Source organism: Alligator mississippiensis, chromosome 1 (assembly GCF_030867095.1).
Source record: "Alligator mississippiensis isolate rAllMis1 chromosome 1, rAllMis1, whole genome shotgun sequence".
NCBI lineage: Eukaryota > Metazoa > Chordata > Crocodylia > Alligatoridae > Alligator > Alligator mississippiensis.
Window position 1 is genome coordinate 326835814 of NC_081824.1, and position 21745 is coordinate 326857558.

Sequence of the window (21745 nt, forward strand, 5' to 3'; positions counted from 1 at the left end):
AAGGGCTGGGGAAGGGACAAGGTTCCAAGACACACCGTGTCAGCTTGACGTTGCTGACATGGTGCATGTGGGAAGAGGAGTAGCCATGTGCTTCTTGGGACCAGATTAGCCCAGCTGGAGCAGCAGGGGGCTCAGCTGCACTTAGGCAGGGGGAAAATGCAGCTGAGCCCCTGCCGCTTCAGCCAGGCTCATCCCCTCCCGAGTGGCACACGGCTCCGCCGCCACTTCTGCTGGCCGGTGCAGACCTGGCCCGCCTCCTCCCGTCCCCAGCACCACGTGGGGAAGCCACCACTTCCCGGCCTGAGCAACTTGCCGCTCCCTGCCCACAAGCGAGAGGCAGCCCAGCTTGGCCGCCCAGCCCCGGGTTGTGGAACTGGCGGAGGCGGAGCGGCTCAGGCAGGTGCCTCCTCCCACTGGGCTGTCGGCATTGGCCGCACCATGCGGCGCAGTCCCAGGCTCGGGTAGAGCCTGCATTCACTGCACCCTGAGGTGCTGCCCGGCCCCGGCTCCAGCTCCCTCCAGCCTGGCACAGCATGGTGATGCGGACCCGCGGAAGCAGCATGGTGGCCGGGCTTGCCCTCGTCGTCTGCCTCTGCTGCCTCCTGCCCGGCCAGGGTGCCGCAGGTAGTGCCAGGCTGGGCCGGGGTTGGGGCAGGATGATGGTGCTTCCACCAGGGCCGGGCCGGTGACTGTGGTCTCCCAGCACCTGTGTGTGTGTGTGGGGGGGTCCCTGCCTTTCACAGGGGAGGGAGGCTCAGCTCTGACCCCCGTCTCCTGGGGCTGAAGCTTTAACCTCAAAGCCTGGTCTTCTCTCCTGGGAGCGGGCTGTGCCCACATCCCAGAAGCCAGGTGCTGGAGCATTACAAGGGAAGGCAAAAACCTCCACAGTGTGCTCTAATCTGACCATGGGGTAAAATTCCTTCCTGACCCCAAATTTGGCGATCAGTGGGACCCCGAGCAGAGGGGCAAGACCCGGGCTCGGCAATGCTTTTTGGGCCATGCCAAAAACACCTGCAGCCTTGACTTATAAAATGTTGGCGTGCCAGTGGCAGACAACGGGGGAGCCACAAGGGGCTCTATCCTTGTTGTGGCAGCACAGCCCTGGCCCTTTCCCTGAAGTCTGCCCCAAGGCACACGTGCCAAGCAAAATGCCTTTGTGTGCTATGCTCTGACACCCATGGAAAGGGTTGCCTACCTCTGGACATAACTCTCTATCCAAAATCCTCTGGATTTGGTCCCAAAAGAAGCATTGGCACACCTCAGTCAAAGTCCCTAGCCTCGGCTGTAGCCAACACCCAGTACCTCTGAGGAAGACTTAAAAACACCCTAGCACATATAGCAGAAAAGGGAAGGGTGGTGTTGGGGGCAACCAGCAAAGCCCAGAAGCATGAGAAGTACCCATAGTAGAACATAGGCATAGCTATGCCTAGATCAGAGGTAGGCAAAATATGGATTTTAAACCACATTTCCAGACCCATTTCATTGTCACTTCCTGCAACTTCATTGGTGTCAAAGGTCACATGACATCTTCCTGATGTGATGCCACTTCCTGTGAGGTCTTTGAATATGGCCCACTGGGTGATAAAAAGTTCGTGATCTGGCCCCACATTCAAAAAGGTTGGACACCCCTGTGCTGTGTGGTACATACAGAGGTTACCCATGCCACTTGTGACATGCTTGCTGATCTAAATGATGACATTCATGGCCACCCCTGATCTAAATTATTCATATTGTGCTTATTTTACACAAACAACAGCTCTGTTATAGACTTCTATTTGGAAATCCAAAGGCTTGTTAAAAAGACTTCTCCATGAGGGATTCAACCCATAATTGCCCTTGTGTTGAAAATGTTTTAATCTTGAAATCATGTGAAGAAATAAGATAGGAACACTGTAAAATCTTTTCCCCTTCCCTTTCTCTACTTTACTTATAGTGCCCTGTAAGCAAATGCTCCCTCCCATAGCCACTCTTTATTTCATAGAAATGTTAGTAGAGCTTTTTTTTCCTGATAACTGGTAGTCACTAACCATTTTTTTTTTTTGTTATTATTATTTGCTGAGGGCTAATTCATGTCATTTTCCTAAGTAATATTTCTCTGGTGTGGGTGTGAATTCAGTCTCCCTTGTGGATGATGCCAGCTTTCCAGTATCCTACTAGTCTTGCCTTGTTATACAGAATTTAGCAACGTGTATCCTGTATTCATCCAATTCCACTTGGCAATCACAGGGTTGTTTGCAAGAAAGACAGATAGCTGAGAGTAAATGACTATATGTCTGCCTAGGAATTGCCACATAAAAGTTAATTACTATGTAAACACAACTAACAACTAAGAGAATACTTTATACAGTCCAGTCTCTTGCCAATACTAACAGATTTCCTTGATTTAATGCATAGTTTATTATTCACTGCATAAATACAATACTTTAGTAAAATATTTCTTCATATGCAGAGGGTGATAATCAGTTTTGGCACAGAGGTCCAAAATGTATTAAAATCATACAATAGGTATTGTTTGCAAAGATCCTGACTTTTAGGGAACATGCACTGCATGGGCATTTTTGTCATTATATTAAATGTTGTGGATGGAATGATGACCCCATTGAGAACACCCTGTGAATTTTGCCATTCATGGCACTGGGGCCAGGATTTTGCTCGGTGGGTTGAAATAGTTAGTAAAATCAGCATTTCCTGTTGTGTAATTGGCTTGGTGTTCAGACTTTATTATGGATGTTTCTGAGACACATACAGCTGAGTGCTCCTATATATATCTTGTTATTAAAGTTTATTCTGAGTATACATTTCTGAATTTTTATCTTTTGCTTGCTATCATTCCTTAATCCGCCATGCTGTCAGACACTAGTGGGGCTCCCAGCAAAAGCTAGAACATCTTCAGTACTCCCAAGAGTAAGTATTTGGAGCTATTTCAAAAGGGGAAGTTGGAGTGCAGAGCAGCTGTTATGTTCTAACAGTTACATGTGTCGAAGCCGGGAACAACAGCAATGTAGCAAAAGAGCTCCACCTTTAAAACAGCATTGCCGTGTTATTCAGGGTTAAACTGGAGCAGTCATGCTACGTTTATATCCTGGCTTATGTACACTTAACTGTTAGAACTTAACAATTGCTGCCTGCTCCTAATCAGCAGCTAGCCTTTTGAAATGGCATCAAATATATGTTTGTTCATACCCTAAATGTGTTGCATTAATTTATAAGGATACCTAGAGGCTACCCTGTTGGCAGGGAACACTTGATGTTTGACGCTATTTTGTAGGGGGAGCTAGAAAAGTGTGACCTAGGCTCCTGGCAGACATGTAGATGAAGGAGTGATGGCTCCTGATGTGGAATCCCCTCAAACATGTTTCCTGCCATTCCACCCTTATGTGGCAGGACATGTAATTGTAGCATCCAGCATCAGATCCAATCACACCTTATTACCGGTACAGGAGGAGCCTGGGTTTATGATTCTGGACTCCTGCACCAGCAAGTTCCTGTGGCTGAGAATCACATCAGCTAATGGGGCTCCCACCCAGGGGTGCATACCGGGGAACGCACCATGTGCTTCCGCAGCTGGGAGTCCCAGCCTGGCCACACATTCTATTAATGGCATGAAAGGAACCAGCCACAAAGTTATTACGTATTTTAATAATGTATAGCAATTAACAATTTAAGATATGATTTATCATGACTTAAATGTATAACTTCTGACTGGTTTATTGTGACTTAAATGTGACATGTGCCGGGGGCCATAAACAAGCTGCTCCACATTATTACCTGCAAGTAACTACCTCATATTGGGTAGTTACAAATCCCCCCAAAATCATCTAAGACAGTTTTAGGTACTCAGTGGAACAAAGGATTTCCCCCTTTAGTCATTTACAGCCATAATGGTCATTTAGTGCTATTTACTTTTCACTTTTTTCTTAATTCCCCTCTTTTTTTATGCTTATCATTCTGTTAATTCTGTAGGACTAAATATTTACAGGAACTAGTAGCTTTCCTTTAGTTGGTTTTATTGCTGAATACAAATTGCAATAACTGGAAAGCAAGGAAGGGAGAGATTAGAGGTACAGACAGGAAAACTGTGGTATGGGAATATAAACTGACAGAATCTAAAGTGCCTCTGGTTGAGAAATCTGGAAATAATTTTAGAGTTGAAATAAATTACCAATGTAAATGAAAGTTTTACAAAGTGGCAATTGTATACTTAGTTTCCTGAAACTTACAGAAGAAATTAAGCAAAGAAAGTTAAAACTATGTAATACTATATCTGTTATGTGTCATGTTTTCCATAGGCTGCCTGTACATAGGAGCTGCTCTAATCAAAACACGGGCAGCATCTCATGAATTTAGCATCCTGCATTTCAAAGTGCTGGTGAGGGCACTTTAACGAAAGCTCGTGTGACAAGCTTTCATTAAAGTGCCCCTGCTACCATTTTCAAATGCAGGAATGCTGAATGCATGAGACACTGCAGCATGCTGTAGTGTTCTGAATCAAGATGAATTGAATCTGCTCTGACACATTCCAATCAGAACACATGGAGCATGTGTAAAAGTGCACATAGGTTGGAAAGCACCTTAGGACAATCTAGTTCCACCCTCTGCTAAAACAGGACCATTCCCAAATATAGGGCTATCCCAAGGCTTTGTCTAGCTGGATCTTAAAAATCTCCAAGGATGTGGCCTCAGTAGTGCCTCACTTCCCTTGATCTGCTGGTAATGCTCTTCCTAATATAGCCCAGTATGCCCTTACCCTTCTTTGCAACAAGGGCACATTTTTGGCTTATATTCAGCTTATTGTCCACTATAACCCATAGCTGTCCTGGATTCTTTTTCCCCTCAGACAGGCCTCCCAGGGGATCCTGCCCACCAGTTCCCTGATTCTGCTTTTCTGAAGTCCAGGGTCCTTATTCTGCTGCTCTCCTTCCTTCCTTTCATCAGGATTCTGAACTCAATCACCTCGTGGTCACTGCTGCCCAAGCTGCCATCCATTATTACATTCCCCACCAATTCTTCCCTATTTGTGAGCAGCAAGTCAAGAAGAGCATGGCCCCTAGTTGGCCTTTCCAATACTTGTACCTGGAAGTTGTCCCCAGCACTCTTCAAAACTTCCTGGATTGCTTGTGCACTGCTGTATTGCCCTCCCAGCAGATGACAGGGTGATTGAAGTCTCCCGTGAGAAGCAGGGCCTGTGATCAGGAAACTTCTGGTAGCTGTTTGAAGAAAGCCTCATCCACCTCATCCTCCTGGTTTGGTGGTCTACGACAGCACACACCCACCACATCATCATCCTTGTTGCTGTCTCCTGTGACCCTGACCCAGAGACTCCAGTTTCATACTGGAGCTGAGCAATCATACAGTTTTTTTTACCTGAAGTGGAATTCCTCCTCCTCTTCTCCTCTGCCTGTCCTTTCTGAACAGTTTGTACTCATCCGTGACAGTGCTCCAGTCATGCAAGGTGTCCCACCAAGTCTGTTATTCCAATCACATCATAGTTCTGGAACTGTTTGAGGACTTCCAGATCCTCCTGCTTGTTTCCTAGGCTCCATGCATTCATGTACACACACCTGAAGTAACTAGCCAATTGCCTTACTTTTTCCCCTGTTGCCCACTCCTGCTTGTGCTTCCTCCAGGTCACCTGCTTCCCCACTTACCTTAGGGCTTTTGTTTCCATACCCTGGCAAACCTAGCTTAAAGCCCTCTCACTAGGTTGGCAAGTCTGTCTGTGAAGATGCTCTTCCCTTTCTTTGTCAGATGGATCCTGACAAAGCAATCCTTTTTCTTTGCCTCACCAGCAATCCTTTTTCTTGGAAAAAAACATCCTGTAGGCAAAGAAGCCAAAGCCCTGCTGGCAGCACAATCTGCACAGCCATGCATTGATCTGTAGGATGTGTCTGCTTTTGCCCAAGCCCTTCCCCTCGACCAGAAGGATCGAGGAGAACACCACCTGAGCCTCTCTGCCCTTCACCATTGCACCCAGAGCCCTGCAGTAACTTTTGATCTGCTCAGAGTCATCCTTGACAGCATCATTGGTGCCCACATGGCTGAGCAGCATGGGGCATGTCTACATGCTGCTGTATGACGTTGCTACAGTGCCATGCTTTAGTACTTCATTTTGGAAATATACACCCATGTGATCACTACGTCACTGTAGCATGCCCTGCAGCGGCCTAGCACACTGCTACGTTGCCATGGGGTGGAATGTAGACTTGCCTATGAGGTAGTCATCTACCAGGGGGGCCGGATGAGTCTCGGTAATCCCTCCATGACATCTCAGCTCCAAGCAAGCAGCAGATTTGCTGAGACAACAGGTCAGGCTGGCAGATGGATACCTCCATCACCTGCAGAAGGGAGTCTCCAACCACCACCATCTTTTGTAAAAACCACAGTTTTTACAGAGTGCTGGGCACATCACTAAATTTAAGTCCTGATTCTGGATTTTTGAAGAATTTAAAAGTGAGAATGTGGGCTGTTTGATTGTCTACACTGATTTTGTTTAGGTTTAAAAATACAGGGGGGAAATTTTTACAGTAACTATTTCCTAAATCCCACTGATTTTCACTTACATTCTTTTGGAAATATAGGCCATAATACAAATTAGCCAAAAACATATTTTTTAAAAACCAGCAATGGTTTCTTACTATGAGATTATGCTCAGAATTTGAATGATATTTACAAGGAGCTTGGAAAGGGTGGGAAGATTTTCAAAGACACAAATCTTCCCCTTAATGACTAAGTCATCTGTTTTGGTATTTCAGTTATTTATGTGATAAGTAAACTGCTCATTTTTGTGGAGGAAAAAAGATGTTAGCAGGAGGGCAATGAGAAAAATATAATAGAAGCTGAGAGGACTGCTGAATGAGAGAGGTAATTAATTGACAGAAGTTACAAGGGCAAGGTTTTAGTATGGTTTTTCCTTAATTTTTAAATGATATAATTTAATTAACAAGATGTGTTCTGTGTTGTACTTGTTTTTTCCACCACATCACCTTTTTTGGATAGAATACTTTGTGGGGAGAAGGACTATATCTTTCTTGGAATTTGGAAAGTTCTGAGTTCACTTCATGCCATGCTGCAATCTAACGAGCAAAGCAGTGATGTATGTGTGTGGCAGTACATGTGCATGAATACATTTTCAAAAGTGAGTAGTTTAGATATTCAGAAAAATACTCTTCAGGAATCCTCCCTGGAGTAGGTTGACTATTCATCCCAGTTCGGCCAGGACACTTCAGGATTCTGTAGGCCAGTCCTGGCCGGTTGGTCAAAACCATGGGCTAGTCCAGTGGGGAGGCAGAGTAGCATGAGCAGGTGGCTGGGCAGGTACTGCTGCTCCTGTGCAGGAGCAAGGCAGGTGGACTGGAGCAGGTGCCACCGCACCTGTATGTGGCATGTCCTTGCTCCTGCACAAGAGCAGTGATGCCTGCCCAGCCACCTGACTGGCACACCGTGCTGCTCTGCCTCCCTGCTAGACTCCTGCTCAGGGCTTTTGACCAACCAGCTGGGACCAAGTTATGGAATCCTAGAGTGTCCTGGCTAAAGTGGGACATACGGTCACCCTACCCTTGATCCTCACCAAGGTTACATTTCCACTCGGTAACCTTGCATAAATTTTGAACTGGGAAGAGCAAGTTATTCTGGCCAGCCTATACCCAATGCTCTGTGGCACAGGAGAGTCTCCCAAAGCTGTGCCAAGTACAGTGTGCTCTCCCTCAATGCCCAGCATCTAGTTCCCTCCTTGCACAGCAGACTTGCACTTGTATGACCACCAAGGTAGAGTTTCCTCCTTCATAGAAGATGTGATGTTTTTCATGGGCAGTGTGAGAAGAACATGGTCTATTCTTCTTATTACTATTCATGTATTTGTATTATGATCCTAGTACAGGTCTGTACTTTATGTTTTTGTGTTATAGTAGAATAGGTTATGTGTTATACTAGCTTAGGTCTTAGATGAGATACACTATGCATGTACATTGTTAGAGCCCTTAGCCTGCAGAATTTGAAATTTATGTAGGCCAGACAGACAGAGTCTGGGATAAAGGAAGTATTATTATCCCATTATACAACTGGGGAATAGAGACATGGCTTGATTAAGTAACTTCCACAAAATACACAAGGAACTCTGTGGCTAAGACAGCAGCTGAATCCAAATCATGAACCTGAGGGCAGTGCCTTAACCATAAAACCTCCCTTCCCTTCAGTACTGTGCGAACAATTACATTTTCTAGGTTCTGACTTCTACCTGTTCTGTCTCCAGTGCTCCTACAACCATAGTGCCTAGGGAAATCATTCTTGATGAGAGTGCCGTGAAATCTTTTTAAGCATGCTGTGGGATGCCACATGATATTAGTATGGTTAGGTATGCAAACACCTTTATACAATTCATGAGATAAACTCAGTGATTTCAAATAGAAGCCATAACATTAAAACCCTTCTGACATGTTGTAGCATTTCTGAGTTCTTTGCAGCAGAAGAATTGTTCTATTTTCTGTAGTTAAGAAATAAGTGAAAACTAAGAGCTGACATTTTCTGAGGGGTGCCTTGAATCTAAAAAGGTTGAGAACCACTGGCTTAAGGCCTTAGGTCATTGACCAGGACTCCACTGTGCCAGCTGCCGGCAAGTCACAACAGTTATTATTTATTCTTTATATATAGTGTTTTAGTGAAATCTTTACTCATATTGAGAAGGTAAGATAGATCAATACTGACACAGAAGTCCAAAATGTAATAATGTCTTATGATAGGTATTGATTGCAAAAAATACTGACCTTTAGGGAACATTCACAATAATTGCTTTTATCTCATGATATTAAATTTTTGCCTCATTCTGAAGAGCTTATAAATTTAGATCTTTCATAAGCACTAAAGTGTACAATATACAGTAAACCAAAGAAAAACCTACTAGATAAATTTTGAAGTCTTAGAAGAAATAATAGATATAAATGAAATATAAATTTACAGTATATATTATAGTAGAAGTTTGAGACCTCTAACTTACCTTTCATTATGCAAAACATGCTAGCTTAGGAATTGTGTAAAGTGTATATGTTGGTTTGGCCTGTAGAAAACATTTTGATAGCTATTTGCCAAATAAAACAGACAGTTTCAAGCAAATATTTCTTGGATCTCTCTTTTATAGTAGATTAGGAGATTCCATGGGGCCTAACAAAGCATATTCCAAAATACTTTAGTTAACTACAGTCATGTGTTCTGTTAACCTCATAAAATCCATGTTAAATTGACAGAGAAGAGAATTTATCAGTTACAACGTGTGAAAGATTAATGTTTTCTTTGATGAGCAGAAAATAGATTGGATGATTCCAAATTTTTATTATCGTGTGTCATTTTATCTCCCTGAGTGTAGATTTTCCAGACACATTGCATTCAGCCATACCAATGTTAGCTGTTGTCTTGCTAACAAAGCATTATTAGACATTTAGTTTGAAAGCATGCAGACTTTAGATAAAATTCTCCTACAGCAAGAAGCAGCACTGAAGATCTGAGAAATCTCTTATGTAAGTCTGTTCTAAATCCATGTCCTAACAGGAAAACTGGAGACAGTGTGCTGTATCAAGTTGCCATCGTGCATGCCAAAATGAGCCTTGTTCATTTCTGTCCATTAAATATGAATGCAGCACTCTTCACAGAATAAGGAATAAGAATCATGTGTCTATGCCAATTCCAATTTATCAGTATTTATTATTTGCATGGGAATAGTTCCTATTACCGTCTTCTGCTAAGTGATATACTGAAACAGAAAAAAGACTGTCCTTAAGAGCATAATCTAAGGCCAGGTACAGACATTACTTTTTTACCAGTATAAGTGATCGGAACTAGTCTATACCCATAAGAGAACAAAAGTTCAGCGCACAAAACCAGTCTATACCCATAACAGAACAGAAGCTTGGTGCACACAGACTCTTTTAAAAATGGTGATCTAAACTTAAAAATGATCTAAACTACTCTGCTTACAGAAAACCATGTAACTTAAATCGATTCCAACCTTGGGCTTTTTAAATGTCTGTCTCGAGCCTAAGTGTCTAAATTATCATATTTTCTTCAGTTCCTGCCATAAACTTAGATACCAAAGTTATAAGCAGGGTATAAATATCATACATAGATACTGATGCTATTTTCAAAAAAGTATTCATCAAAATTTAGATGAGTGATTCTCAACAAGGACACCACAGTTGCCTGAAGTGCCTTGAGAATCTTTCAAGGATACCACAGGGTACCATTGCAATGTTTACACTGTTAGTTGTGCAAACATAATTCCCAAAATAAACCCAGTGTTAAAATGCTCTGATCTGTTGGAGCCTTTTTGAGTTGGTTGCAAATGCCTGTATTATATTTCTATAGTAAAAAAACTAGTGAACACTGGAAGCTGGTATTTTCCAAGTGGTGCCTTGAGTCTAAGGAGAGATGTCTTGACCCTAAAAATTTTGAGAGCCACTGGTTTAGATATTATGGTGTTTAGCAGTATTACTCTTACAAGAGACAAAGATATAAAAATAAATAGAATGATACATGCCAAGGTACCTATTGTAGTGTTTGAGGGCATTTTTATTTCTGTAACTACATAATTGTAAGTGTAAAACATATGGACATGATATGCCTATAAGGATTTGGTTGCATACATCTGTATTTCAAACGTTTTTTCTTTTGTGGGGAAAAGGTTAGATAGACAGTTGTTTTCTTATTTGTTGTCTGTTCTTGATCATTTTTAACTGTAAATGATAACAGCTCTTAAAAAAAATGTAAACGTTCTTCTGCTAGTGTTGTGACTGTGGGCTCTGCAACACCTACCTCATTTGGTTAGCCTGAGTTTAAGCTCACTGGGTTTGGCTTGCATGGCATAGCAAACCTTCAGTTTGAAATTGTACAACCCAGCTATGTGACAATAAACTGTTCATAAAATATCAACAGAGGGAGGAGAGGAGAAGGGAGGAGGGAAAGGAATAGGCTGCAAATTCTTGTTATGTGTGTGTAATATCTTAAATATGTGCAGTGTAATTTATTTGTGTACTAGATATGCCTGTATATTTTGTATAAGGAGCTGATAGATACCCCTATATCATGGTTTTGTAATCATTTTCATTTTAAAAGATTGTTGTGAAGAAGTACCTTTTGATAAGCCCTGACATACTTCATGCACAGTCAATATACCTATAATGCAAAGTAAAATAAAGTGTAGTATATGTTTACATCATACTTTGCATATATCATTGTCTCAGTGTAGCTTGAATAGTCAGTGCTGGCCTTGCTTGCCATTGGGCTCCAAACTCTTCACCCTTGCTTTCAGACTTTCAGGGTCCTGCCCCTTTGCGGTTATCTCACCTGTCACAGCTTGATGTTCTAGTTTCATAAGGACTGTGCCCCAGGAAGTGGATGCAGGTTTTGGGGTTGGTCTTTGTCTGAATCTGGGCCCTTCCTGGCCTTAGCTCACTTTTAATCTAGCTGGTTCCCACTGCCTGGAGTTTACTGCACCAGGATCCTAGGTTCTTGAGCTCCAGCTCGGCACCTTGTGGGCTCTGGGCCATTTGACACCTAAGCACACCCCTTGTGGACACAGGAATTACACTCCCCAGTTTTTGCTGTAAGATATCCAGTCCTCTGACATGCTACAGTCTTCCCTCTAAATGTATTTGGACCTGTACTCAGCACCCCAGGGTTCCAGACCCCCAGAGTGTGCTGAGCTGGGTGCCCCTGCTGCAACTTAGTGGCCTCCAATGTGACCCTTACAGCCATGCCAGTCCTCCAATCCAAATTTAAATCAAAAGCAGGAGCATCTGCTCCCAAAACATAAAGCTCACAAAACACAAGCTCCCCTGTCGGGGTTAATTTTACCCTGCAATAGAACCAATGGAAAAGATTCAAGGCCTTCTTCTTGTGTTGCTCACAGTGCAGGGTCTCTTCTGCCCTTCTGTGGCAGAAAGTCTTTTCTGCCAGAGTCTGGACTGGCTTCTCCCTGGAGCTCTGCCTCCTGTGGCTCATATGGCCAGACTGCCCTTTCTGGGCCAGACCCTGGGGTTTTGAGCCTCTCCCTGGGTCATCTGACCATCTGTTTCCACCCCAGGCCTGCCAGTCACTACCTGGAGCAGGCAGCCATCTTATTTAAGGTCCCTTTTTGCCATTAAGTCTGTTCAAGGGGCTGGGCTGGGCTGGCCATCAGGCCCTGTTCTCCCTTCCCCTGTCAGTAATGGGTTAGGGCCCCTATTACACTCAAAAATATATGTACAGTACATCTATCAGATAGACACACATACGCATACAGGATGGGAGTTCTTATATTTGTGTTAAAATGGGTAAACACTCTTGTAATGTGACTGAAGCTTAATAATGTCAAATCTATTCCTCAGCAGGTTGTGCTGGAGTATGAGTTGCTTTGTCTGTGTACTTCATTTGCTGTAAATCAGTGTAGTTCCATTTCCTTTAATAAAGCTACATCAAATTTCACTGACCCAGACATTGGACCACTGTTTTTAATTTGGTCAGAATTTATTCAGGACCCCAAAGAATTATTCTTTGCACTCCAGGTGTACTAATCTACCTTTTTAGACTTTGCTTCCATTCTGAAATTTTAGTTTGAAGTTGATGGTTAACCCAGAAGCACATATGTATGTCACAATTGCTAATTACTTTAAATATATGTACCTCATCTTAATGAAATATTGGCCAAGGGAATAATATTTTAAATATGTCATCACATGTGGGAGAAACACAGCTAGAGCTTCTGGTTTTGACCCATGGACTCATTTGGTATTTATAGATTATGTGTTTTTTCATGCTGTATGGTTATATTTATCTTAACACACAGTTGATCAGGACTGTTTGGAGCATGTGTAGTAATTCGTCATTCAGTCAGCATGAATCAAAGCGTGATACGCCCATGAAGAAAGGAGGGTATTTGTAGGAAGGATGTGGAGCTATGGTGGTTTGCCCTGTGCATGGACCAATGGAATAGGTTCGGCACACTGTGGAATATATACTTCACACTGTACAGGAGACCGGTAAATTTTCTGTACATTTAATTGACTATACAAGGGATACATAATACACAAAGGTGCTGTCAAATGCACCAGACCAAGAAAAACTGAGTGCTGTTTTATTTCTTCCTTTGCTTGCTTGAAGTCCCAACATTGTGCAACAATAGTAGGTTAAATGTGTGCAGATGGAAGTGATATTTTTGCATGTCTGGGCTTCTCTAAGGAATATTGATTTTATGAAAACAAAGATATTTGAAAGGTCAGAGCTGTCCAAGAACACTTTTTTTTTTAAAAAAGGCCCCGTGATGTTTTTCTTGCTGATAAAAGAGACGGGTGTGTTTATTAAACTGTGCAAACCATACGATGCTTCATATTTTTCCACTTGATTTCCTGCAGGGTGACTTCACTTGGAAAAGCATGTCAGGGCGCAGCGTTCGGCTGAAGTCAGTTCCCGTTCAAAGCCTTTCAGAGCTGGAGCGTGCTCGACTACAGGAAGTGGCTTTTTATCAGTTGCAGCAGGACTGTGACCTAGGTTGTCAGATTACTATTCCCAAAGGTAAGGGCTCTACCAACAATTTCTGTTTAGAACTTTGCAAGTTAAAACTCTCCTTGGTAAACTATAAACAGTATAACTTGGTAGTGCAGGTAGAAGATAGTGAGTTGGTCGCTGCTCAGTATGAATTGTGTATTACGTTTCTATTCAATAATAGCATTGTTGTAAACTATGAGGAATTTCAAAAGCGAATAGCGGTTTTCAGGTGCTTCTGTTTATGAGTATCCAACATGAGGTACCTTTAAGACTCCTTTGCAGGCAATGAATATTAAGTACTGTTTAAAAAACAAGACCTTAAAAGGCCTCTAAATTTGAACCCCTAAACAAAGAGGAACTTGAAACACTGAAATCTTTTTGAAAATCTTGGCGAATTACAATATGTCTTTCTAGTGCAAGGCAGCCCCCTGCAGAGACAGCTTATGCCAACTGTGTATGTTGGCATGAGGATACTCAAGTTAGCTCAAGGTATCTCTGCAGGGTGCTATTTTGTCCTGTGTAGACTTATCCTCGGGTTTTTCTCCCTAAGTAAAAGATTAGCTCTCAGAATTTGGATGCTATATAATATTGTTAAAAATTATCTTGGTCACTATGGACAAGACCCAAACCAGGGGTGGGCACTTATTTTGGTTGGAGGGCCATTTTAGGAATTTTGTTGACCTGTTTCAGGCCAGAGGTGGGGTGGGTAGTGCTGACGAAGTACCCAGGCCCATCTGCCCTGCACCCACCAATGGGGACACCATATGGAGTGGGCAGGCAGGTTCTTCATGGAGACCAGCTGGGACCCCTGTGGGCAGAGCATGCTCAGTGGGTTAGATAGGATGGGGCTGCGGGGAGTGACATCCAAGAGCAGGACACTTGGGCAGGGGTCAGGTCCAGGATCACAGGGCGGTGTAGGGCCTGGAGCAGAGCCACGATCTGCTCTCTGGACAGTAGGGATGTGCAGGGAGCAGACCACAGCTCTGCCCTGGGCCCTGGCCCCATGCTGTCACCACCCCACAATCCCAACCTTGGCCCCCACCTGCTCTGTCCAGGGCCTGTGGTAGGTGGAGTAGATGCAGAGTGGACTGGTCAGCAGGGCTGGGTCAGCAGCATTGGAGATGCTAATGGCAGCAGCCAAGAGGAGCAGCCACTGCGGGGGCAGTCAGGAAACAGAATTTGGTCACCATGCCACCCCCGCCCTGCAGTGTGTCCCAAGGGTGGGGGTAATGGCCGCACACACCATGGCCTGGGCTGCCCCCTGGGCCTGGGCTAGGTGGGGCCAAGGGACTCACCACAGGATGGATAGAATCCCTTGGCTGGCTGGATCTGGCCCACAGGCTGTATTTTGCCTACCTCTGATCCAAATCATAATGAAGACAGTGGACAGAGCTCTACTGCTTTTGGTGAGTTTGGATTGCTCCATTTAAGATAAATAGTGACCTATACTCTGGTGATCTTCAAATCCATTTTTCTGTTTTCTCTTCACACTGCTGTGCACTCATTTAAGAAGTAAAAGAAGTTCGTGACTTTAGCATTATTTCAGGTCAGGATATTGTGTAGTTCAGGGGTGGTCAGCCTGCAGTATGGGTGACACAAGTGGCATGGGAGTGTCTTTGTGTGGCACATGGAATATTGGGGAGGAGACAGCACAGCTGCTGATAGGGCAGGAAGCAGAATGCAGAGCAGTAGGTCAGCAGGGAACACAAGGCTGAGAGCAGAAAGCAGAGCAGCAGATACGTCAGGGAAGGGGATTGGCATGGATCTTGGGGAGAATACAGGGCTAATGTATGGCGTGCTTGCCAAAGAAGTTGGTCTCCAGTGGTCTAGATTTTATGGCAGCATGGCCTAGGTAGAGATGCCACAGGGCTAGATTTTGAATGGCTCATAGCTTTTTGTAGTTCAGAATATCTGCAATGGATAAAAATACTGAAACTATAAGAGAACAAAAAGTGTGAGGCACCTTGTTGCATACAGTATTCTTAAAATCTTCTTGAATGTGCCTCAAATCCCTGCCAAAGTTGATAAAGCCAGAAATACCAGCAACGGCAGAGCAAGTTTTCCACCTACTATAGGCTTCACTAATCACCAGCACAGCTCCACTATCCCCTCAGCAATACATGCAGGAGATATGAAAATAATGTTAAGCTGGGAATACTATCAACAGCACCTCTGTAATATGTTCTGATTGTTTGAAATGCCACTTTTGTACTGAGGGCCAGTCTTTTTTGCAAGCATGCCACAATTTAGCCCTGCACCCTTCCCAAGTGTCACTCCTGTCTGCCCCCCTTCCCCCTGCCCGATCTGCTGCTCTGCTTTCTGCTTCCAGCCCTGTTTCCTGACTGATTAACAGCTCTGCTTTCTATTTCCTTCCCTATGCTCCATGTCCAATTTGCTAATTTGCTTTCTGCCATATCTGTCACTGTGCTCCCTCCCTGATGTGCTATGTACTCCATGGAGAAGCTGCCAGTGACTCTTGTGGTACCTATGCTGCTGGTTCGCCACCCCTGCATGAGTAGATCAATACACATTATAAAAGGCAATATCACCCAAGCCTTTGGTGTATATATTAATATTCAGATATTTTGAGATTTTTCAGTTTTGCAAATTTCATTTTTTCATGGTAGTCCTGTGTAATGTTTGTTATTATTACTAGCAAGGTAAGCTATGAAAGTGTAGACATCTTATGAGAGGACCTGGAGTGTTACCAGCTGGAGCAGCCAGTGCTTCTGCACTTCAGCTGCTACTAACTTAATTCCCTCCTGTGTAAGATTGACTGGTCAGAAGTATACCCTGCCAGTTTATTAATGCCAGGCACAGGAGAATGTGAACCTCACACCTCACCACCTTTCTATTTGGGCAAGCATTTAGTAAACAAAGCTAGGCCAAGGTGTTGTTTAGTGGCTCTCTGCTTTATTTTGTTTTATTTATTTTAGTTGCCCTTTTAAGTTGTTCTATTTCTCTTACTGTAAGCTGCCCTGAACCTTTGTTTAGAAGGTGACACATAAATCACATAAATAAATAAATCCACATGGGAACAACTTTTAACTTATGTATGTGTATAGGTGAAACAGAGTTTAAGTAATGCCTTTATGGATTGAATAGGGTGATTCTAAGCATACAAAATTGTATGTAAAAATAACATAAATCGTAGGTAAGCATCATAACATAAAATTCACTTTACAGTAACAAAGTCTAGGACTGCTGCATCACCTCATGCACTACCTACCAGTTTCCTAATTCTTGGCTATTTCATGTACTTCTCATTTGTACATCTGTGTTTTGATTTAGATAAAAAACAAATTATTCTCATATAACAAAACATTCTTCAGTTTTGTCATATTAGACTTCTAAATGTTTTTAATTGTGGTTGGGATTGGCTGGAAAGCTTGCTTGGTAGTTTGGGCAGGGGGCAGTGGTTGGGGAAGTTGGAGTTCTTGGGTTTTGCAATGTTGTATTGTATGGGGAATCCTCTAGATTGTGGTTTGTTTGTTTATTGTAAGCCACTCTGAGACTTTTGGAGAGTGGAGAGAGTGAGATACAGGTTTCCCTCGCTTTATGCTGTACATGCGTTCCTGGAAAATGGCGTATAACTCAAATTCGCACAAAGGGAACCCGCTTTACAATGTAACAAGGATACATTCCAAGACCTTGACTGTACTGACCCCCAGACCCATTTCTACCACTTTTATGAGACAGTTTTGGTACTTGCCAACAGCAGATGGTACACACAAGCACAGGGTGGTGGTGAATGTTGAGTTGGTGTGAAGAGAGGCTGGTGAAGGCTTCATTGATGGACCAGAGAGAGGGGTAGGAGATAAGGTAGTGGGACTCTTAGAAATCATAATGGGGATGGCAGCTACAGAAACACGTGTCACAGACAGTGAGCGAGTAGCACAGATCCACACAGGAGACTATATTTTGTTGCGTGTCACTCCCACAATGCACCGCACAAAGCAGCTACCTGTGGGCTTCCACAACACCGATCGCATAAGAGTGAATTTACCTTGCATATAACGAATTTTTGATATAAAAAGGGTCATCGCATAAGAGTCAATTCACACATACAGAACCCGTATAAAGTGAGGGAAACCTGTATAAAACAAATACAATCAGATCAAACTGTACAAAATACAGTTTGCAACTGTACAAAATACAGAATATAATGCAATTGTTGTCAGGTCTGTATAACAATCAGTATATATAATGTGAGTGTGTGTATGTGTGTATATGTGTGTGTGTGTGTGTGTGTGTGTACTGTATTTTCGTGCATATACCCCACCCATGGGTATAAGCCACACCCATGTATAACCCGCAGAAAATTGTATTTTTGTAAATAAGTCCATGTACACACTGCACCGGTGTATTCCCCATGGCAGCGTATACACGGGGAGGCAGTGCAGCCTGGCCTGCCCCAGCAGTGGCGGCACAGCCCGGCCTGCCCGGGCCCACCAGGGAGGCTATGCAGCCCAGCCTGCCCTGGCCCCAGCCCCCATGGCAGCCGCGGCACAGCCCGGCCCTCCCTGGCCCCGGCCCCAGCCCTGGCCCTGGTCCCCTGCAGCGGCGCAGCCGGCCCCGGCAGCTGCGGTGCAGCCCGGCCTGCCTGGGCCCAGCGGGGAGTCGGCACAGCTCGTCTGGCCCCGGCCCCCCGCAGGGAAAAAAAGTCCGCCGATAGCCCGCACCCCTGTATAACCCGCACCCATTCATTTTTTTTGTAAAATTGCATATACCCCATGGGATATATGGGTGAAAATATGGTACTCTCAGTCTCTCTCTCACACACACACACACACACACACACACACACACACACACACACACACACACACACACACAGTGTCATATTGTATCAAAACATGTTGCTCCTCAACTTGAAATTATATTGAAGGATGCTATATGTTTATAATTAAAAACTGAATTTGGTTTTGAAGTGTTTCAAGAAGAAACAGCCCTGTGAAAAGACTAAAGAGACCTGGAGGGGTCTTTTGGAATGTGGAAAAACACAAATATGTGTTGTAGACAGGGTGTGAAAGTCAGGCCTGTTGCTCATGGGAGTAGGAGGGATTGTGGACTGTCCATGTTATCCACAGCCTTGCAGTGCTCACAGGAGGTTCCCAGCTCAGTGCCATATCACTTTTATGACCAGTCACAACAGTATTAACACTTGATCACCAATAGCATACTTCATAAACTTTAGGCCCCCTCAAATGAAGTAAGCACTTCAAAAGCATAGCTCATTCTTCTTGTCACCTTGATTTGAGTACATCAATGTGATAATGAAATCCAGTGCAGTATGACTGCAATAAATATCTCCCAATGAAAGAAGTCAACTCTTGTTACCTTAAATATAGTAAGATTTATTTGGCATAGGAAACAAAGAAGAAAACAGACAAAGTGCAAATTAATCCACATGTAATTATAAAACATGCTAAGACTTGGCCAGGGATCTTGGTTAAAGATTAAACTATGGCATAAGGATATGTGTCTCTGCTATGATTTTATGATTCATACTGGGTTCTTCTTCCTTCTGTCTGCAGTCGCCATCTCTTTTACCTCATATTCCCCATCTGCCAGGATTAAATGTAGAAATGTATATTCCCTCTAGGACAGGGTGTTCAGGTGAGATCCTATCATTAAAAATGAGATGATTGTGTAATTTATCTAATTCTGATGGATTTACTCTTTGCACAGTTTATTAATTAAGCTTTTGATATTTTGAATGCTTCAAAATAGTTTTAGTTTAATTATTTTTCCAGTCTCTACCTGGACATATTGGGAAAATCAAAGATTTATTTATTTATTTATTTATTTATTTATTTATTGAATCTAAGATTTTTTTTTAAATCTCTGTGGACATGTCAGGGGTAGGTGCCCAGGCTGGGGTGATACATGACCAGGATTGTCCTATAGATGCCACCGCCCTTTGTCCTTCTTTCCTGCCATGTCTTGTTGCAAGTTTAATTCACATAACAGGAGGCAGTTCATTGTTATGACACACAATCCTCCTACAGGTAGGATTTATCACTTTCAGTAGTCACAGTCCAAATCCTATCCCTTTAAGGGCTGGCCAGACTTACCAGTTTGGTTGCCTTGTGTGTTTAAACAGAGCACTGCTGGCTGGGAGCTCCACCACACCTACACTCCTTCCACTCCACCAGTTTAGAAGAAATATGCAATAACAGAAAATGCTGGGGCCATTCACCCCTCTCACCATGTCCAAGAGCATTGCAGTTGGGAGCCTCTGTTCCCTCTCACTTCCCCACTTCTGGTCAGTGACAACTGCCTTTAATTCTCCTTCTGGACACTGGGTGTCCAATCTGCTGGCCTCTCTGCCCACTGTTGCTTTGTCGCACGCTCAGAGGAGTTCATTTACATGGAGTCTCCCCAGGCCAGATTTTCTCCCTAACCCAGCAACCAGCAGTTTCTGAGTTCCCTGCTGTGCCATGGGGCACAGTCAGGGCTGAGGGAGGGACACAGCCCTGCTCTGTCACTCTGCTACAATCTCAAATAGTTTTGATTCATTACAAAAGGTTATCAAAGGGCAGGGTTGGATTAGATAACTTCTTCAGATCTCTTCTAGCCCTACATTTCGTGATTCTTCCTTAGTTGTGGGAGAACATACAATAAAGAATCTGAGATATGCTTAACAGCTTGGTGATTGCCAAAAGGTAACTGTTGAGAAAACAGGCTGTGTCTTCCTTGCAAAAGTAGGTGTGCTTTTGCATTACAGTAGTTAACTGAAAGAACCTATGTTGTAAAATCCCAATTAAGATAAGAATTGGTCATTTTTACCTCAGCGTAGCTGAGGAAAACTCAAATACTCCCTGCCAGTAGTAAAAACTATCTACTTTATCTCCACTAGGCATTTACATCTAGATACCCATCTCAAATATGCTACCTCTGTATAAAAACTTTATACTTATTTGTGCAGTACAGTGATGAGAGAGCCTGAGAATGAAGTGCATTAATAGTGTCCACCTCTTTCCCTCTAGCATAATATTTCAAAAGAAAGAATGTATAAAATGCTGTTCAAGTCCAGGTTTGCCTTTCCTGACCTTCCTTGTCTGGTTATAGATTATGCTTGGAAGATGCCTGTTTCAGGAAAGGACAAGGGTTCACCTTGGTCCTCCCTTGACTATCAGGGATGCTCAACCTCTGGCCTGTGAGGCAAATACAGCCTGCAGAGTCATTGCATCTAACCCGTGGAGCTTCCCATGGACTAGGAAGTTTGGCAGCAGCAGGAAGCGATGGCTATTAATACAAGCACACACTTCCCCCTGCCAAATTCCCAAACCCCAAGCCTAACACACCCTGTTAGGGCCAGGTCAGGGTGGGCTGCCACCCTTTCGCCAACCCCTTCTGCTTCTGGGCCAGGCCACACTCAATTCCTTCCCTGCAGAGCTGGGTTGGGATCTGGGCATGTCCCCTTCCTCCCTGCATGGGGCTGGGCCCCGCCCCCTTCCCTCCCTGAAGAGTTGATTTGGGACCTGGCCATGCCTCATCTTCCTCCCCCACAGGGGTGGGCCCATGCCCCTTCCCTCTCCATGGGGCCAGGTCAAACTTCTTTATTCTGTGGGGCTGCATTGGGACCAGCTTGCCCCCTGTCCCCTTCCACATGGCCAGATGATGTTTGTTGTGCCCACCAGGCAAAAGCTGCATTAGCTCCTTCTTGTTCAGCAACATGCCTAAGCATCTACCAAAAGTGAAGTGTGTGCATCGGTGCTTGGATAAAGAGAACTACATTTTAAACATATGCTCATGTGTTTACCCTGAGTTGGTGCTTCATGGATCCACCCTTGGGTGAGAAGAATGGAGGACGCTTTTGGCCTGATTATAGCTGAGGAGAGTTTATAGGATGAGAGAGTAAGAAAACAATGAGGAAGGGGGAGATAAGGTTAAAAAAAAACCCCCAAAAATACCCAAATCCTCACCCCAGCCCAACATTTTAGAGTGCATGAATGTGAAAGAAATCTTGAACAGTCTATTAGTCACTTTCATTTGTGTATAACAATCCCCAGTCTGTCTGCAAAGGAAAATACACAAACCAAGAAGCAGCCAGCAAACCATTGGTCAAAGATAGGAAGCTGTTTTTTTTAAACAAAAAAAGAAAAAAAATGTTCTCATGGAAATTAAAAAGAACACACAGAGATGATTAAAGCTTGGAGAGAAAAGAGAGAATAGAGCATCAAGCCATTAAGAGAGTGAACTAATGAATTAATACTCAAATGATAAAAGGAAA

At 43.6% G+C, this 21745-nt stretch overlaps 1 protein-coding gene across 4 annotated transcripts in view; it reads left to right on the forward strand.

Annotated features, from left to right (window-relative positions):
* Positions 1 to 21745, forward strand: part of ARHGAP6 (Rho GTPase activating protein 6) — a 556002-nt gene that overhangs the window by 422269 nt on the left and 111988 nt on the right. For all 4 annotated transcript variants that reach the window (XM_019495006.2, XM_019495002.2, XM_019495001.2 and 1 more), the window contains one exon: positions 13374 to 13533. In XM_019495006.2, coding sequence (XP_019350551.2) covers positions 13374 to 13533 — 160 coding nt within the window. The remainder of the gene's footprint in view (positions 1 to 13373; positions 13534 to 21745) is intronic.